Raw genomic sequence first — 18,490 nt, forward strand, 5'->3', positions numbered from 1 at the left:
TATACGAGCATCAATAAAAATTCGTAAACATTCATTAAATCTATATACAAAATAGAAATACATGTATTAATTTATCCATCAAAACCATCAGGAACACCCTTAGCAGATCGATTATTCTCGCCTTTGAACCCTAAATATAAATCAAAAGGACCATTTGTAGAAACATCTGAATTTAAACTTAACCAAGAAGCTTGACCCTGTTCTATTGATTTGAGTAGTCTATAAGTTTCAACTGAACTATACGGCATACCTGTTTGTGGATCAAAATATTTAACTTCTGTACCTGAAATCATACATAATTTTTTGTTACCATTTGGGAGGTAAAGACCTGTAGGAGCTTCTGTTGTAATTTTAATTTCGGTATTTTCATTTTCTTGAGTATCTTCTTCTACCTCGATAATATCATGTTGTACACCTAGTCTTGGTAATTTTTTTAATTCGTCAAACATTGGATCATCTTCGGTTAAGTTATAAGCTGAAGCAAATAAATCATCTGAATTATCTGTTTGCGTAATAGCATATGGATTTTCAGTCTTACCTATATGTAAAATAGTTTTTCCGTCATTAAATCTTCGTTTAGCAGGTAATAATGATTGTTTACCGAATAACATAGTTCTGACATTAATTGGGTTGAGTCTCAAATCTCTTCTATCTTCATCGAAATTAATAAAACTTACCAAATTTCTGCAAATTCTTTGAACTGGACCTTCGAAAATCTCAGGTTGCGGTGGACTTTCTAATTTTATTTCTTCAGGTTGTGGTGATGCGTCTACTGATTGTGGTTCTATTATATCATCTGCAAACTTAACCTTTTTGGTTTCTATTTCAACGATTCCGTTTTGATGAACTATTTCTTCTTGGACCATGATTATATCCTTTTCATCTTTGTTATTGGTTGATGGAACAACTTCCTCTTTAGAATCAACCATCCCTTTTTCACTATCAAACTCTTTCTTCACATTTTGCCCTTCTCCATCTATTTCTTTTGTATTTGTGTCGTCTTGACCTATCTCAATTGCTTCATTTCCATTCTGAGTTTCTTGCTTTAAACTTATATTCACTCCATTATTTGCCTCTGTAGTAGCTAATTGATCTTTTACAATTTCTTTATCACTTACTGATTTTGTTGATAATTCTTCGATTTCATCCTTATTTTCATTTTGTTTTTCATCATCAATTGATTCAAGTTTTACACCTTTAACGGAACTTTCAACATTGTTAGCAGGTTCAGTTTTCTTTTGATCTATTAATTTTTCCATCAAGTTTATATTCATTGCTTCTACTTTATCAATTTCAACTTCCATTAATTTTTTTCTTTCTGCTAATAATCTTTGCTGGTAAGGTGAAGAATAGTTGATAGAAAATGGTTCAATTTCTTCTTCACCATTACCAGCTTTTCTTTTGATTCTTCTCTTCCTCTTAAAAAACTCTCTCCTTGCCTCATCCACTTCGTCTTGAGGACGGATGAAAGCTTCTTTCGAGACAACTCTTAAGATGTTTTTCATTGGTTTTCTTTTTGATAGTAAAGATTGACGTTGCCTTTCCTTTTTCACAATTTCTTGCTCTTTAAATTTATTCAATGATTCAATATTCTCTTTTTCAGTTTCTATAGCTTGGGCCATTCTTTCTTCTTGAGTTGGTTCTTTAGCCTTCTTCCTTTCAACATAAACATATTTCGCTTTTCTTTTTTCACTCTCAATTAATCTATCAACTAGTGCTTGTTTACTTTCAACTGCTGCTGATCTCGATGATGATCTTCTATTTGACATTAATAATGAATCCGATGTAACTAATGGTGATTTCTTTTTTGGAGCTGGTGGTTTTGTATTGACTTTTTTAATTGCTGGTATTATTGTTTTCTTACGTTTCTTTCTTACTCTTTCTTGTTTTTGTAGTTCTCTTTCTCCCTCACTTGCATCTGAATCCGAAGCTGATATATCTGAGTCTGAAAGTTGTTCATCCAAATTCACCTCCTCTTCTTCCTCTTCAATGTCACTATCTCCATGCCGCCTTTTCTTGGTTGTTGATTCATTATTGTTCTCTTCATCTTCATTCTCTTCTTCTTCGTCCTCATCTATTCCCGCTAGATTTTCATTATCTAATTCTTCATCTATAAATTCTTGATCATCTTCATCATCTTGAAATAACAAATTGACATTTTCATCATCTTCTGTTACAAATTGATTATTATCTTGTGACTCATTTGTTTGTTCTTCTAATTCAATTAATTGTTTTAATCTTGAACCTGCATTTGTTCTTCTGGCTCTTGTAGCCATTAAACTCTCGAAAATTTCTTCATCTTCTGAATCACTCATGAACTCTTGAATGATGTTGTTAAGTTATTGTTAAATTCTGATATTTTAATGTGTGTAGAAAACAGGTACAAATAATCTGAAAAATAATTTATAATTTATTTTAATTTTTTAATCTCGAGTACTTATCAATTCAACTACATAATAAATTAATGAATATACGGATATTTCCCAAGTCATTAAGACAATGGAGTCAAATAAGGCATATAAGTAAAAGCTCAATATGCTCACATCAAAACACAAGTGGATTCACCAGTTCCTCACCATCAGAAATGACACATTTTAACGCTTTAGCATCGTCATGGTGGGATGTCAATGGACCACAAAGAATATTACATAAAATGAACCTATTAAGAATGGATTTTATATATGATACTATTCAGCTGCATTTAAAATTAAATACCAATGTTGCATCAGAAGAAGATGAAATTTATATACCACCTTTCAATCTTGATTTATTACCAACACAGATCAAAAACAAAATCATAGAAGATCAAAATTTAAGAAAAGAACAATTGTTGAATATAACTAGATTAAATGTGCTAGACGTTGGATGCGGTGGCGGGATACTATCCGAATCAATGGCAAGATTACCATTTGTTGGAACTGTCAAAGGTATAGATTTATCATCAGATGTATTACAAGCTGCAAACTTACATAAATCAAAAGATCCAATATTGACCAATAAATTATCATATGAATTATGCGCTATTGAAGATATACCAAAAAATGAAAAATTCGATATAGTCACTATGTTTGAAGTTTTAGAACATGTTGATTATCCATCAAGAGTATTACAAGAAGGATTAGAGAGGTTAGATGTGGGAGGTTGGTTATTTTTATCAACTATAAACAGGGACCCTATAAGTTGGTTTACGACTATTTTTATGGGTGAACATATACTAAAAATTGTACCTGTTGGAACTCATACTTTGGAAAAATACATTAATCAATATGAAATCAAAGATTGGTTAGAAGAAGATTCAACAAGAAAACAACAATATCAAGTTGCTTCTACGAAGGGTTGTGTCTATATACCTGCTTATGGTTGGAAATTTACTTCTTGTCCTGATATTGGAAATTACTTCATGGCCATTCAACGTGTAAAATAAGGGCGCCGTTGATATCGTAAACTATGTGTCAATGTAAATAAATAAAAGTTAATCCATCCTTTCATTAATCCTACGTCGTAGCTTAAGTAAGAGTGCGATTCATACTTAGAGATAATCTACGTTGTCTTGAAGTACACAAAAACTTACTTAATAAAGTTCTTCTGCAATTAAGTTTATGCAAACACATTACTCATTAAATTTAAAGACCATACAACTCTCAATTTGCTACTTCTTTCGCCTTTTCTGGTTCTTCATCTATAAAATTTGGTAATTTGTCAGTTGTAGTAGTTTCAGCATCATTTAAATAGCTTGGAGCACCAATCCCACTTTCTGCCATTTCGTTTTCAAAATCAATTTCCTCTCCCAAGGCTTCTAATTCAGCATCTAATTCAGATTCACTAATTTCATCAGGTACATCATAACTTGTACTTAAAGCTTCTTGTAATTCATTCGATTTATCTATAATATCTAGCATTTCATCTTGTAAATTTTCTAATTCGTCTATGTTTATTTTACCATATGTTTTCTTGAGTTCCTTGTTGGCTGTTTTCATTGCATTTATTGTTACCATTGTATTTTGTAAATTATCTGTTGTCATTGACGCTTGTGACATGTTCCATGATTGATTTTCTAATTGATCTTTTTGTCCTTCTATTTGCTTCCTCTGTCTTAATAACTTTAAAGCTTTTTGTTTTAATGCTGATTTACCGGGACCATCTCTCATTCTACTTATCTTTTGTTGATATGTAGATAATTCTGAGTTTATTTTACTTAATTTTACATCTAGTGATCCAACTCTATCATCAATTCCTTTTATTGCATCGTTTAATGATGGCTTGGGTACTGTGCTTTTGGTTCCAAATAATCTATTCATCGTAGTTGTATGATTGTAAGTGGCGTTGATCAAATTCTATGATGTAAGTCCAATCTCTACTTTTCTCCATTAAAAGTTTATCGTAAATTTTGAGCCGCACTGTTTTTCCAACTTTGTACACAATATCAATAGATCATATATTTAGCAAGTCAAGTAATTCAAGAGTCTCAAAGTTTAAGAAGTAAAAGGTCAAGGATGCCTGAAGTTTCAGAGGTATGTTTAAGTTTTAGTCAATTGTAGTGTATTTTGAACTTATACTAACAAAATCTCAAGGTTGCTCACATTGTTGCATTATTAAAAAGGAATGTGATTGGGTTTAAAATATCAAAAGTCAATCTACAATTAGATAAATTATTATTCCCAGTGTTGAAAGACTCACCAAACCCTGAAGAAGAGCTAGAAAAAATGAAACAGACATTCATTGATTCAGAAATTCATTCTACTGGTAGGCACGGCAAATATTTCTGGTTAAGATTATTAAGAGGTGGAGATCCAAAAGAAAATTCAAACGTGTTGTTGATGCACTTTGGCATGACTGGTATGATTAAGATACGGAATGTTAAATCTCATTTAGTATTTATGGAGAATGGTGGTGATAAAAAGTTTAAAAAGAAATTAGAAGGTGAAGAGGACGAAGCTAGTGAAATTAAAGTTGAATTAGATTCTGAATGGCCTCCAAGATTTACAAAATTCGAGTTTGAGTTGATAAAGGGAGATAATAAATTAGAGTTAGCTTTTTGTGATCCAAGAAGATTAGGTAGAGCTAGATTAATAACGGATCCAAAAGCTGCAACAGATGAAGGTCTATTAACATTACCACCATTGAACGTGTTGGGACCAGATTATAGTAAATCAGAAGAATATGTCAAATCGGAAACTGAATTTATATTTGGTGATCCTGATCCACTGCATCATGGAAGACCAAGGTTAGGTATTCAAGATTTCAACAAATTAATATTAACAAGAAAAAAACCACTTAAGAGTCTTTTGTTAGATCAACAATTATTCGCAGGTGTTGGAAATTGGGTTGGTGATGAAATTACATTCCATGCAAAATTACATCCAGAAGAAGTGATATCAAGTAAAGTGGAAAACAATATAGAAGTGATCCATCCAATTATACAAAAATTATACGACTCAATAATATATGTATGTGAGGAATGTGTGAAATGTGAAGGTAATGCAAAACAATTCCCCGATCATTGGTTAATGCTTCATCGGTGGGGTAAAGCTAGAAAAAAACAAGGGAAATCTCAAACTAAAGAAGGATATGTTTTAGATCATATAACTGTTGGTGGAAGAACCAGTTGTTATGCACCAGAAATACAAAAATTATTGAAAAAGGAATTTGGGGTTGAAGATGGTGATGTTGAAGTTAAAAAAGAGCCAAAGAAGAAAGCTGCTAAATCAATCAAAGATGAGCCAAATGTGGAAGTGGAAGTGTCACTCAAAGAACCCAAAAAAAGTCCAAGAAAAAGAGTCAAAAAAGAAGAGGACGTAGAGTTGAAAGAAACCAAAGTCATAAAACCCAAAAGAGCAAAGAGGGCCACAGAAAACCCACCAAACGGAGAAGCACCGAAGGAGACAGAAGTAGTAAGCGGCAGAAGAAGATCAACACGTATAAAATCTAGAACTAATATATAGTATTAATATACAAAATTAGACAAGAATGCAAAAACTCTACCCCAATAATCCACCAGTATAAGCCAAGGACCAAGTCCTAGACATCCCATTATCAATTTGTGCGGGATTGAAACCAGGGTCAGCAAACCATTCATAGGAACTCTTAGGGTCAAATAAAGCCTTGTTTAGCATCAATATACCTTTCCAACCATCTGGAATTTTATCTATAATAGAAGCCAACTTTGCGTCCCATTCCTCTTTTACAAATTGAGGTGATCTAATATATCCTGATATGGGAGTTATTGGTAACATATGAATTCCATGAATCCATTCATCACCTATGCTTCCACGACCGAAATAAGTTGCGTAATCTATCTTATTCTCAAACAAAATACCAGATACTTTATTTCCGATAATTTTCAGTGGTTGAATCTTATTATCATTCGAATATAACATGTACATATTCATTGCTCTTCGCATTATTGCCAACATTAAATTAGCTCTATCTTCCATTGCTTTATCCTTAATTACATTGGCAAATAATTTCATCCCATAAGCAAAATGATAATCTTCACTAGATGATTCTTCATCTTTTCCATCACCAGATGCAAAAATTCCATGTGCAAAGGAATGTCCATTGTACCAACAAAAGCTTCTTGATTGTGGAAAGAATGCATCTGCTTCTGGACTTGCTGTATCCCTTAACAACGTGATAGCGTAGTCATAGACAAGATTATCATTTTCATGTAACCAATTTTCATCTATATGTGCAATTAAAGCAATTGCATGGATATGATATCCATAATGGAAATGATGATCGTTGTAGTTAGAATTACCGAAATCAGCACCCGGATCAGCTGATGATATCAATCCTTTCCAAGTAGTATCATAAACCAAGGGGAATTTTTGTTGATTTTTGGCGAAAATTTCTATAGCTTGTTTTATCTTAGGTAATGTTTGACAAGTTAGGTTTTGATCTTTTAGTATGAAATGACAAACGTAAGCGATATATGCAAATTTGTCTAGAATTTTACCTGATGTATACATTGAATCTATGTTGGCCATTCCTATGACATCTTGTTTGATTTCTTCAGTTGCTGCTTGACCAATTAATTGTATAGCAGATGATGAAAATCTAGCTTCATTGGAAAAAGAAGTCCATGGATCCCACGTTATATCTATTGGTAAATCAGTTTCTTGCATTACTAGTTCGTTTGTTTTATAAGCTTTCATTAATCCTTTTGTTGGTGAATCTAAAGTTAGATCTGTATCTCCACCAGATTTAATAATAACTTGTTGATGAGGCAATGCCCATACTAAAGTGGTACCAGTTCTAGATCTACCAACTATATTATACTTGAATGCATATTCTCCAATTTTACCATCAACAACACCGGATAAATCACAACTCGTAGGATAACAACCAACAGTTTCATCATAATGACAAGAATCACCACGTGCAATTTGAATTGTTCCTGGACTATTACCAACTATATGATTTGGGTCTCTTAAACTCAACTCAATGTCACTATAAATTGACCAAACTACTTGATTAAATAATTTTGCAGTGTATTTAGTCAATCCATCAATTTTAGTAACTTTTTTAAATTCTTGAACACCAACTTGTGAAGCTAAAACCGGTTTTATTCTATCATAGATAGCAGTAATGAACCCCATTCCATACATTAATGGAACAACAATACTACCTTGATTATTCTCCAATCTTGCAGTTACTGAATTCTTTCTGTGATCATGTAATGTTAATTTTACATTGTTGAAGTTATCACCACTTAAAACGAATGATTTAATTCTTGGTGGATTAAAATAAAACTGTGATGTTTGTGTGTTTGGATCGGGTCCAAATACTCTTTGTTGTGCATCTGTGTGATTGAACGCGAATCCATGATCTTGATCTGGATCTTTTGTGAGCCAAAGTGAATAAGGTAAAGTCCATATAGGGAATGTCTGATCTTCTAATGTCAAGTTGTTATAAAAATTATTGGTTTGAATTGGTTGATCTAATGTACATCCTTGTGGTTTTAATGGATGCTCCCTTCTTTTGAATAACTTTGGAGGTTCACCAGTTGCAATTGGATTACTGAAAATATTGTCTCCTTTTAAAACTTGGCTATGTTGTTGTTGATCTTTATTTTGTTGCTGCAATTGAGGTTGTTGTTGCATTTGCAAAGGTTGTTGAGGTGGATTTTGCTGTCCATGGTGTAATCCCAATTTCTCAAACTTGTTCCTTAAGTCTTTAAAACCCATAACATCAAGTTTATACTAAACAATCAATGTTACGATTCTATCGAATAACTTACATGTTTAAGAATTTTACATGAAATTTTACGAATCGCATATTTCCTAATTGGGATTCAAAATTCCGCTTTGACATATCGTAATCTTAAATTCCGTTTTATCATTTTCATAAAACAAACTAATTATGTCGAAATTGAATCAACACTAAGCATAGTCATCACCATTAAAGATGTTGAAATTATTGATTCTACAATTAATCATATCAATCGCTTATGCAACATCAGACTTAAAAGACAAATGGGGTACTTTATGGCAATTTCAAGGTATAGCAACATTTGCACATTTAGATCATTTTCAATGTTTAGTTGAACCAGATCAAGATTTCGATATTGGAATTATAGGCGTACCTTTTGATACCGCGGTATCATATAGACCAGGTGCAAGATTTGGTCCCAGAGCTATTAGAGATGCATCACAACGTCAATATAGCTTGAGGGGGTATAATCATAGAGCTAATTTCAATCCTTACAAGTCTTGGGCTAAGATTAATGATTGTGGTGACATACCTGTTAGTCCAATGGATAATAAATTAGCTTTTAAGCAAATGGATTTAGCTTTTGATGAATTATTATCTAGAAATTCAGTAGTCGATTCGAACTTACCACCAAGATTAATTGCTTTGGGAGGTGATCATTCTGTATTATTACCACATATTAGAGCATTATATAAAGTATATGGGCCATTAAATATATTACATTTTGATGCTCATTTAGATACTTGGAAACCTGATAAGTATCCTTCTTATTGGAGGACTGATCAAAGTGATTTAAGTCATGGATCAATGTTATGGCAAGCTAACGAAGAAGGATTGACAACAAAAAAAAATGTTCACGTTGGTATAAGAACTAAATTATCAAGTTTAGAAGATTATGAAGATGATGATTCACAAAATTGGGTAAGAATTGAATCAGATGATATTTGGTTAAAAGGACCACAATATGTAATAGACAAGATTTTGAATACTATTCCCAAAGATACCCCAACTTATATATCAGTAGATATTGACGTACTTGATCCAGGCAATGCACCAGGTACTGGTACCCAAGAATCTTCAGGTTTATTACCAAGAGAGCTTATTCATTTATTAAGATCTATTGATGATTTGACTATCGTTGGTGCAGATATTGTTGAAGTTGCTCCAGCTTATGATATTTCTGAAATTACCGCTTTAAATGCTGCTCAAGTTGTATTTGAATTATTAACAAGTATGGTCAAAAAGGGTAAAGTTGATAAAGATCTAGTGAATAAAGAAGTTAAAGTATTTAATTGATGGATTGGAAGAAAAGAAAAATATTGTATAAGATTGATTTAATGTATTATTTATCATCTTTTATTTTAATGTGAATTTCATCTTTAAAAGAGGCGAAAGTGTAGCGAAAGCGCTTTAGTTTGACAAGAAATTTTCAGAATAAAATTTTACGAATTGAAGCACAAAAATAAAATATTGTACAAAATTATAAAATATAATTTCTAAATTTTTAAATTAGAAAATAATTTTGTATGAACAAATTATGAAAGGATTTCTTTTCATGGTTACATTAATATAATTCTACCAAATTGAAATCGGATCTTAGATTTGTTTTTGTAATTTTTTCTATACTTTTTGAAAAATAATCTTAAAAATTATTCAACACAATAATTTAAAAATTCTTGTACTGCATATACTTATCTTTATTACATTACACAAAGTAGGTTTTGTGCCCACGCATCCGTATGAAGTGGATTTATGACATCCGTGAAAAAAATATCCGTAATCAAAAGAGAATGCAACCTGGAAGAGGCGATCTTATATGTAGATGCAATTAGTGACCATGTTTTCAAAGTATCTATATAATGCTTTACACTAAAATTTGATTCAATCTTGGGGGCAGTGAAGAGTCTATCTAGTGTATAATGAAAAAAATATAGAACCCCTTTTTCTATATATAGCATTACTAGATTTTTTCTCATAACGCTCATACGACCACGCGTTGAAGAAAGTGCTGAAGTGTATATACAATACCTAGACGTTCAATTGATTTGCTCGTTGGTTACGATTGCCCTTGTGGATGACTGTAAATGGTTGTCATATGTAGTTTATCTAAATTTTCAACTTAACTCCAATTTTAATAATAATAAAATATTTTAATATTGTTTGACATTTATTACACAAAAACCATTCTAATAGAATTCCGTTATAGAACAAATAGAAATTTGCTAATTTTGAATTTGATGAGGCTTTTTTTAATTTTGTTTAACTTAGTTTTTGAAATTGTAAATTCAATATAAATATAACAATCCCTTTTCATTTAGATTTTCAGACTGGTCTTCTTTTTGTTCATTGTTGTTAGTACTCAATTGATCAACTTATTCATTAATACATTATCAACATATTTTAAATTAAAGAAATTATGTTAGGTAGCACAAAACGAAACGTATATTCAATACATCATCAAATTAAGAGAAAAGTATCAACAAATGTTCATACCCATACAATAAAGACACCAATTGGATTAGATGCAGCAATTCAAGAATTAAAACCTAAAACCACAAGATTATCAACAGAAGGAACAGTAGATTGTCCATTAACTGGATTTGCATTACTTAATTCACCATTTTTAAATAAAGGTTCAGCTTTTACAAATGAAGAAAGACAAGCTTTTGGTCTTGTGGGATTGTTACCTCCTAGAGTAAATACTTTAGATGAACAAACTAAAAGAGCTTATGCACAATTCAAATTACGTATAAATGATTTAGCTAAAAACTCGTTCATGGATTCGTTAAGATTACAAAATAAAGTACTATTCTTTGATTTAATTCGTAAACATGTTAAAGAAATGTTGCCAGTGATTTATACTCCCACGATAGGTGATGCTATAGCGGATTATTCACATAGATTTAGAAAACCTGAGGGGTGTTTTTTAGATATTGGCTCTCCAGAAACTATTGATGAGAGATTAGCTGCATTTGGTGGTGAAGAAGATATTGATGTTTGCATCATTAGTGATGGCGGCCTGATTCTTGGGATTGGTGATTATGGAGGTGTTGGTGGCTCAGTTATGTATGTATAATGAAGACTTGTCAGAAATCTAAATACTAACTAAAACCATTTTAGAGCTGTTGGAAAAGGTTCAATAGTTGTAGCAGCAGGAGGTATACAACCTCATCGTATCTTAACAATAGGTATAGACGTTGGAACTGACAGAAAATCCCTACTAGAAGACCCCTTGTACCTCGGTCGTAGAACCAAACGAGTTCAAGGACCAGAATATTACAAATTTATGGACAAATTTATAATGGCATTTAAAAAGAGATTCCCAAAATCAGTATTACATTTTGAGGATTTCCAAACTGAACCAGCTAAAACATTGTTACATAAATATAGAGATATATTACCTTGTTTCAATGATGATATTCAAGGTACTGGTTGTGTTGTTGTTGCATCTTTAAAAGCAGCTTTGAAGTACACAAATAGAGAAATTACAGACAGTAAAATATTGATATATGGTGCTGGATCAGCTGGTATGGGTATTGCACAACAAATCATTTTGAATTTAATTACTTCAGGTTTAACTGAGGAAGAAGCACGTAAAAGAATTTATTTAATGGATAGATTTGGATTAATTACAACAACAACAGAATCAACAGAAGCTCAAAAACCATTTGCTAAACCAGTTAATGATTGGGAAGGTATTGATACTAAAAATTTAGTTCAAGTTGTAGAACATATTAAACCAACTTGTTTAATAGGTTGTTCAACTCAACCAAAAGCATTTAATGAACAAGTTATAAAAACAATGTATAAATACAACAAACAACCTATAGTATTTCCTTTATCAAATCCAACAAGATTACACGAAGCATTTCCTGAAGATATAATGAAATGGACTGATAATCAAGCATTAATAGCAACTGGATCACCATTTAAACCAGTTGATGGATACGCTATATCGGAAAATAATAATTGTTTTGCATTTCCTGGATTATTATTAGGTTCTGTATTATCAAGAGCTTCCAAAATAAGTGATTCAATGATCAGTGCTGCTGTAGATAAATTATCAGATATGTCTCCCAAATTTCAAGATCCTAAAAATGGTCTTTTACCAGATATTTCACAATTAGATTATGTTTCAGCACATGTTGCTAGTGCTGTAGTTTTAGCTGCTATAGATGAAGGTTATGCTCGTGTTGAAGAAGAACATAGACCTAATGGAGAATATGTTCGTGTACCTCGTGAACCTGAACAAAATTTAAAATGGGTTATTTCGCAAATGTGGGATCCGATTTATAGACCTTATAATAAGATTGAATATACTGTTCAAACGACTCAATATTAGGAAAAATTGTTTGGTTATGATCTACCTTTTTGCAGCCATCAATTTTATTTTATTTATTCAATTTTATATTTTAGATCAACTTAATAAACGAATAATTTTATAAATCATCAAAATTTTTTATATTTGATTCATCTGATTAATACCAGCTGTTAGAATTATTTCTGTAAATTCTCTTTAATGTAAAATGTTAATGTGTATTGTATTCTACATGATCTCTATAAATAATAATAATAATAATAATGCAAAATCAATGTTCATCACCACCTAAGCATGGAAAATCCTAGTTCTTCTTTTCTCAATTCTATCAGCAGTACTCAAATCACCACCCCTTCTTTGACTCATGTATAATTTAGCATCAGATTCACAAACAATAGAATCATTAACAACATAATAATCATTCAGAATACCAACAGAGCATACAGAACATTTTAAACAATGAATATGCCATTTTTGTTGTAAGTCGTTTTCAATACATGATCCTTCGATTCCAATACCACATTTAGAACAAGTTGATGAATTCACGAGATGATAATGTTGGAAACAATATGGGTTATTTTCGTAAACGTAACATTGGACTTTTTTGTTGAAATTTATGGAACAGTTGGAGTAAGAGCAATGGAAACATGATCTATGCCATTGACCTGATAATTCACCAGTTTTTGAAAAGATTGGTTTTTGTGAACCTTTTCCCATGGGATCTATTTGTTGATGACAAGATCTACATGGACCTGTACCTGGTTGGTATACTTGAGTGCTAAATTCTTTTGGATGATCGGTGACTACTATTGTATCAAAACTTTGGTCTGGTTCATCATCTGTGATTTGTTTTTCTAAATCATTAATTTCAGTAATGATTTTTGTAAATTCAGCAGAATCTTTTCTTTTTGTTATGATTTCGTCATTGTTGTGATGAACGTTTCTTTTAGTAGGTGACACTATTGATTGTGATACAGATAATGGTTGGATTGATTCAATTGAAGCAATAGACATTTCATCGAGGTTACTATCTTTAGTATTTTGAGAATCTGAACTATCTCTTCTTGGTTCATCAACGTTTGAAATTTGGAATTGTGGAACTGGTGCGTTTTTCAAACGAATTGAATTTAATGACTGTAATGAATTTATTGTCTTTGTAGGGGATGTATTTGATGAATTTGATGCAATTGAGGACTCTTGAATTTGATCAAAGTTCCCACCTTCGTTTTTTATTGTTTTGAGTTGCTTTTCTAATTCTTGTTCTATTCTTTTATCTTCCTCATTGAATGATTCTTTTGAAAGAATGGAACTGACCATTGAAGTTTGACTAATTCTCTTATCAGTGGTACCAGTTGATAAAAATTGATTATAATCATTTTGTTGTGTTTCATTAGTTGAATGCTCTGGATTTTTAAAATTTTGAAATTTAGATAATCCAATTTCAGAAGGTGATTGATTAGGTAAACTAGGTGGTTCAATATTACTTTTGATGGTATGTTGACGATGTTCTAAATCATGTTTGAATTCATCTAATGCTGGTGATAATTTATCTTCTCTAATTTCTGAATATGTAGGTTGACGTGTAATACCTGGTGGTTGATATCTTTGCTGTTGTTGTCGTGGTGGTTGTTGGTGGAATTGTTGTGGTGGTTGTTGGTGGAATTGTTGTGGTGGTTGTTGGTGGAATTGTTGTGGATGCATTGTTGGCATTGGTGGTGATGGTCTGTTTTGCAGACGTGGTGGATAACCTGGTGAATGCATTGGTGGTTGATTGTTGAAACCATTTGGTGGGAAGTTTTGTGGTGGTATTTGGTTTTGATTTTGACCTCTTCGTGATGGTTGGAAAGGCGGACATTGCTGTTGATAATGTTGTTGTTGGTGATGTTGATTATGATATGGTTGTTGTTGTTGATGTTGTTTTTGATGAGGTCTCATTTGAAACTGAGATTGTTGTTGCAAAGTAGGAGAATAATTTGGACTCATTGGATACGGTACTTGTTGATTATGTTGTGGAGTTATATTTCTATTCATCATTGAACCATTTTGTTGTGGTAAAAAAGGTTGTTGTTGAGGTTGACCATTCATCATTGGTGGTCTTTTTCTTAATTTTCTTGGATCAAATTGTTGTTGATTTTGTTGAGGTGGTGGAGCTTGTTGAAAATTTGGAGATATTTGTGATGACGATTTATTTGATGATGGTGGAGTTGGTAATTGATAACCTTGTTGTGCATAGATATCTTGAGATTGTACTGGTTGGCTGTTTCTTGAATTATGCGAATGGTTCGAGTGGTTAGAATGACTTGAATGAAAAGAATGATTTGATGGATTGGAATGTAACTTTTTAAATTCAGATTCCCCATTTCTAGGTATAGAATTTACAGATTTATTCGAATGATATGATTTATTTGATATATCTGAAGTATAGGAATGTAAAGAATGAGAATTAGATTGAATTTTTTGAGCTTTATTCATTTGTTGTAAATCACTTAATTGATCTTCTTGTTGTAAATCTAAAGTTAAATTCTTGATATTTTTTTGAGATTTTGCTGGACTTACTTCATTTAAAGAATTCAAATTTATTTCATTAAATTCGTGTTGTTGTTGATAAGTTCTTTGATCCAGATATAAATTAGTTGATGAAGAAGTATTTGAAGTATTTGTTGCATTAGATTGTTGAAATTCACCAGTATTTCTAAATGTAGTAGTTGAACTATTACTTTTACCATATGAACCCATTGAATTTGATTTACTTGATGCAGATGATGATGAAGTTGTTGTATTATTTTGATATTCAGAGTTTGGAGAAGTATTATCAAAATTATTTTGGTTGTTATTAACTGATAGCTTTTTATTGTTTGCAGTTGTATAATTGTTGTTATTATGGTTTTGATTTTCAAACTGAGTAATATTATCATTTGATCTATGCAATGGTTTATTTGAATAATTATTCAGATTATGATTATCATATGTACTATCATTTGGAGATTGTTTTGATCCATTATTATTATTATTCCCAAAATTTTTATTTACATCAAATCCAGCTCTTTCATAAACTCCTTTATATTTATGTTGTGGATTAAATGGTGGAAAAGCAGAATCTAAAGTTCTTGGTGATTGTTCTGCTTTACGCATAAACGTTGGAAATGAAATCATACTTGGACTCTCTTGCATTATTCAAAAATTAAAATGTGGGCTGGCTATTGAGTGAAGCTGTAGTTGCAATAAGTAAAACGAAAGTGTAATGAAAATGATTGACTAGGTTGAATTTGATTGAAGAAAGTGACGATAAATTAAATATCCCCCCTCTCTATTGTTGTTGTTGTGTTGTTATGTTGACTATAATTTAGACGATTGACTTTTGGAAATATAAATTTGCAACCAACTTTTTTAATTTTTTTCTCTCTAATCCCTCTGGCAATAAAATGAAACGTTGAAGTTATACTCTTGATCAATGTTTTTTTATTACCTTCAAAACGTTGGTTGATTAATTGATTTAATTGAAAAACTAATAAAATTTTAACTTAATTGTCAAGTTGTCAAAAAACTCAAAATGTAAAAATTTTAATTGTACAATAAATTGATTTTATTATTTGTTTATATTTTTATTACTATTATTACACAATAATAGAATAATTATTATTATATATCGTGTTTTGTGTTTAGTATGTAAGTTAGGATTTTATTAACTAAATTTAGTTAAATTAATTTTTTAATATTACATACTTATGCTAATGATTAGTTAGTATCAATTAAAATCAAGTTTAATTGACGGTTATAATATGAAGGTGTACTATTCGATGATCTGATCTATAACTAATTTATAATATACTTCAAGTTCAATTTAATATATTATTATTCGAAAGTTTAAAGTATATTCAATATTTAAGCTTAACAAGAATTCTTCTATAAGTTGTATTAAAATATTTCACTCATTAAAATATTTTGATAGAATAAAAATAAGAAAAAATCACTTTGAGTAAATACAATTATTACACTAAATTTTAATACCGAATAAGATTTATTTATTAGTCGAATTAATGAAATTGTTGAACAAATATTACAATAACAAAAGGTAAGAACTTAATCGAATTTTATAATTATTCAAGGAATAATAAACAATACAAATTACATCTTCATAAGCACTTTTATATATACGCGTATTAAAAACAGCTTAGATAACACAAAAAAAAAGCTGAACATGGTAGCTATTTTTGACAAAATTATTTAATGACATATATTTTTATGTCTGGACAAACTCTCAAAAAATCTTGAATCTTCTATTATTGTGTTAATTGATAATAATATTATATTATCGTACATATTTTGATTCCTAACAACATCTTTTAATCAATCATAAACTCAATTAAATAATTATGGAAAATGTTTATACGGCATTATCATTATCATTAATCACCAAAAACAGATTTGTTATATCATGTGAAGAATCAACAAAAGCTATAAATCAATTTATAAATTATATTTTACAACCAATTAATTTTAATCAATCACAATATGTAATAATAGATTTACTACAAAATAAAACAGATGATGAAATTTTAGATCAAATGTCTTATGTTGTTGATGATAAATTATGGTTTAAAAATATTATAATTTGGCAAAATTTACAACATTTGGAAAACAAGGAGTATAAAAGATTATACAAATTAATTTTACAAATTGATAATTATAATATGAATTCTTCAAAATTATTAAATAATTTACCATCAAGTTTTACTATAGATAAAAAGATAATAGAAATATATAAACCAAAATTATTTACAATTATACCATTTTTGGAATATGATTTATATCGAAATAAAATTTATCCTTTTTTAAAAGAACAATTTTGGTATAGTATAAATTTCCCCATTATAAGTGATTCAACATCTAATCAACTATCAGATGTTAAATTTATGCCAAACACACAAGATACACTATTAGTGTTACGATCCAAAATGGATAAAGTATTTATGTCACCTGAAATTAAAGGTTATATATATTCATTAATTGTTTTTATTAGGTGTCATAGAATAGGTTCATTAGCTCCAAAGCAAGTTAGAGTTCCTACCATAACCTTAGAATACGTTTATGATTTTTGTAAAGCTTTAGTATTATGGAAGAAGAAATTATTAATAGATGAACAACCTCCATCACAATTACATTCAATCGAAAAAACAGAAGAGAAAATTGAAGAAAAAATATCATCATTATCTGATAGCGGTACATCAGAAACAGCAACAGCAGCAACAGATTTTTACATTAACACAGATGAATTATTTATAACTCCAGAATACGTTAAACTAGCAATTCGTAAGATATGTTATTGGTTAGTAGATTGGGAGTACAACACTAAATTTGCCAATACTGATGATTTTAAATATACAAATAATGAAGAACAACAACAAATACTAGCAACAAAGAAGTTAGAGATTAGCATGTTAACTGGTGATTGGTATGGTAGTGATTATAATCATGTTAATGAATATTTAAAGGGGTATAAACATGAAAAGGATTATGATAGTCCTACTGGGTTTACTAACAAAATTATTGAAGAGTGTATTAATCTGGTTAGACCACCTTTATAAAGCTTAGTAAATATAATCTTTTATTCATTAATTTGACCTAACGTTGTAGAGGCTTGGTGTAATAAATCATGTTAAGCGGTTGTATTCGGCTCTAAAGTTTGGTAGCTTCAATGTTTGAGAATTACTGCTATTTTGCCTCTTTTTCTGAATTACCTGGTCAAACGGGCCAGTTCAGCCTATTAACTAAGTAATCGCTGCAATTTTGATCTCTTATGCTTTATCAACAATTCGTTAGTGGATTTGGTTTACTAGTACAGTGAAAATATTTATGGAGTCTATTTGATTAGATAAATAAAAATCGAGCAAAAAAAAAAATCAACGACAGAAATAGAGAGAGAGAAGTAAATTAATTGAAAAATTGAACAACAAATTTGAC

The 18,490-nt window shown here is 30.5% G+C and overlaps 9 protein-coding genes across 9 annotated transcripts; 5 read left to right on the forward strand and 4 right to left on the reverse strand. All coding sequences in view use genetic code 12, as the record gives it.

Annotated features, from left to right (window-relative positions):
• Window positions 1–71: 71 nt before the first annotated feature.
• KGF54_000462 (uncharacterized protein) lies at window positions 72–2,315 on the reverse strand (the record flags this gene model as incomplete). Its single annotated transcript, XM_051765338.1, has 1 exon — window positions 72–2,315. One exon carries the CDS (start codon window positions 2,313–2,315, stop codon window positions 72–74), a length of 2,244 nt encoding a protein of 747 aa, XP_051622452.1.
• A 149-nt stretch (window positions 2,316–2,464) lies between these two features.
• COQ3 (hexaprenyldihydroxybenzoate methyltransferase) lies at window positions 2,465–3,424 on the forward strand (the record flags this gene model as incomplete). Its single annotated transcript, XM_051765349.1, has 1 exon — window positions 2,465–3,424. The coding sequence occupies one exon, from the start codon at window positions 2,465–2,467 to the stop codon at window positions 3,422–3,424; it is 960 nt and encodes a 319-aa protein (XP_051622453.1).
• Window positions 3,425–3,641: 217 nt separating this feature from the next.
• CTA1 (Cta1p) lies at window positions 3,642–4,298 on the reverse strand (the record flags this gene model as incomplete). Its single annotated transcript, XM_051765360.1, has 1 exon — window positions 3,642–4,298. One exon carries the CDS (start codon window positions 4,296–4,298, stop codon window positions 3,642–3,644), a length of 657 nt encoding a protein of 218 aa, XP_051622454.1.
• Window positions 4,299–4,493: 195 nt separating this feature from the next.
• On the forward strand, window positions 4,494–5,942 carry FPG1 (Fpg1p; the record flags this gene model as incomplete). Its single annotated transcript, XM_051765371.1, has 2 exons — window positions 4,494–4,511; window positions 4,572–5,942. The coding sequence occupies 2 exons, from the start codon at window positions 4,494–4,496 to the stop codon at window positions 5,940–5,942; spliced, it is 1,389 nt and encodes a 462-aa protein (XP_051622455.1).
• A 36-nt stretch (window positions 5,943–5,978) lies between these two features.
• On the reverse strand, window positions 5,979–8,186 carry ACF2 (Acf2p; the record flags this gene model as incomplete). Its single annotated transcript, XM_051765382.1, has 1 exon — window positions 5,979–8,186. One exon carries the CDS (start codon window positions 8,184–8,186, stop codon window positions 5,979–5,981), a length of 2,208 nt encoding a protein of 735 aa, XP_051622456.1.
• A 220-nt stretch (window positions 8,187–8,406) lies between these two features.
• KGF54_000467 (uncharacterized protein) lies at window positions 8,407–9,507 on the forward strand (the record flags this gene model as incomplete). The annotated part of the gene is made up of 1 exon (XM_051765393.1): window positions 8,407–9,507. One exon carries the CDS (start codon window positions 8,407–8,409, stop codon window positions 9,505–9,507), a length of 1,101 nt encoding a protein of 366 aa, XP_051622457.1.
• A 1,120-nt stretch (window positions 9,508–10,627) lies between these two features.
• Window positions 10,628–12,553, forward strand: MAE1 (malate dehydrogenase (oxaloacetate-decarboxylating); the record flags this gene model as incomplete). Its single annotated transcript, XM_051765404.1, has 2 exons — window positions 10,628–11,277; window positions 11,332–12,553. 2 exons carry the CDS (start codon window positions 10,628–10,630, stop codon window positions 12,551–12,553), a joined length of 1,872 nt encoding a protein of 623 aa, XP_051622458.1.
• A 264-nt stretch (window positions 12,554–12,817) lies between these two features.
• KGF54_000469 (uncharacterized protein) lies at window positions 12,818–15,700 on the reverse strand (the record flags this gene model as incomplete). Its single annotated transcript, XM_051765415.1, has 1 exon — window positions 12,818–15,700. One exon carries the CDS (start codon window positions 15,698–15,700, stop codon window positions 12,818–12,820), a length of 2,883 nt encoding a protein of 960 aa, XP_051622459.1.
• Window positions 15,701–16,902: 1,202 nt separating this feature from the next.
• On the forward strand, window positions 16,903–18,114 carry KGF54_000470 (uncharacterized protein; the record flags this gene model as incomplete). Its single annotated transcript, XM_051765427.1, has 1 exon — window positions 16,903–18,114. The coding sequence occupies one exon, from the start codon at window positions 16,903–16,905 to the stop codon at window positions 18,112–18,114; it is 1,212 nt and encodes a 403-aa protein (XP_051622460.1).
• Window positions 18,115–18,490: the final 376 nt, after the last annotated feature.

The sequence above is a fragment of the Candida jiufengensis genome (genome assembly GCF_024610255.1).
Source record: "Candida jiufengensis strain CBS 10846 chromosome Unknown scaffold8, whole genome shotgun sequence".
Taxonomy (NCBI): Eukaryota; Fungi; Ascomycota; class Pichiomycetes; order Serinales; family Debaryomycetaceae; genus Lodderomyces; species Lodderomyces jiufengensis.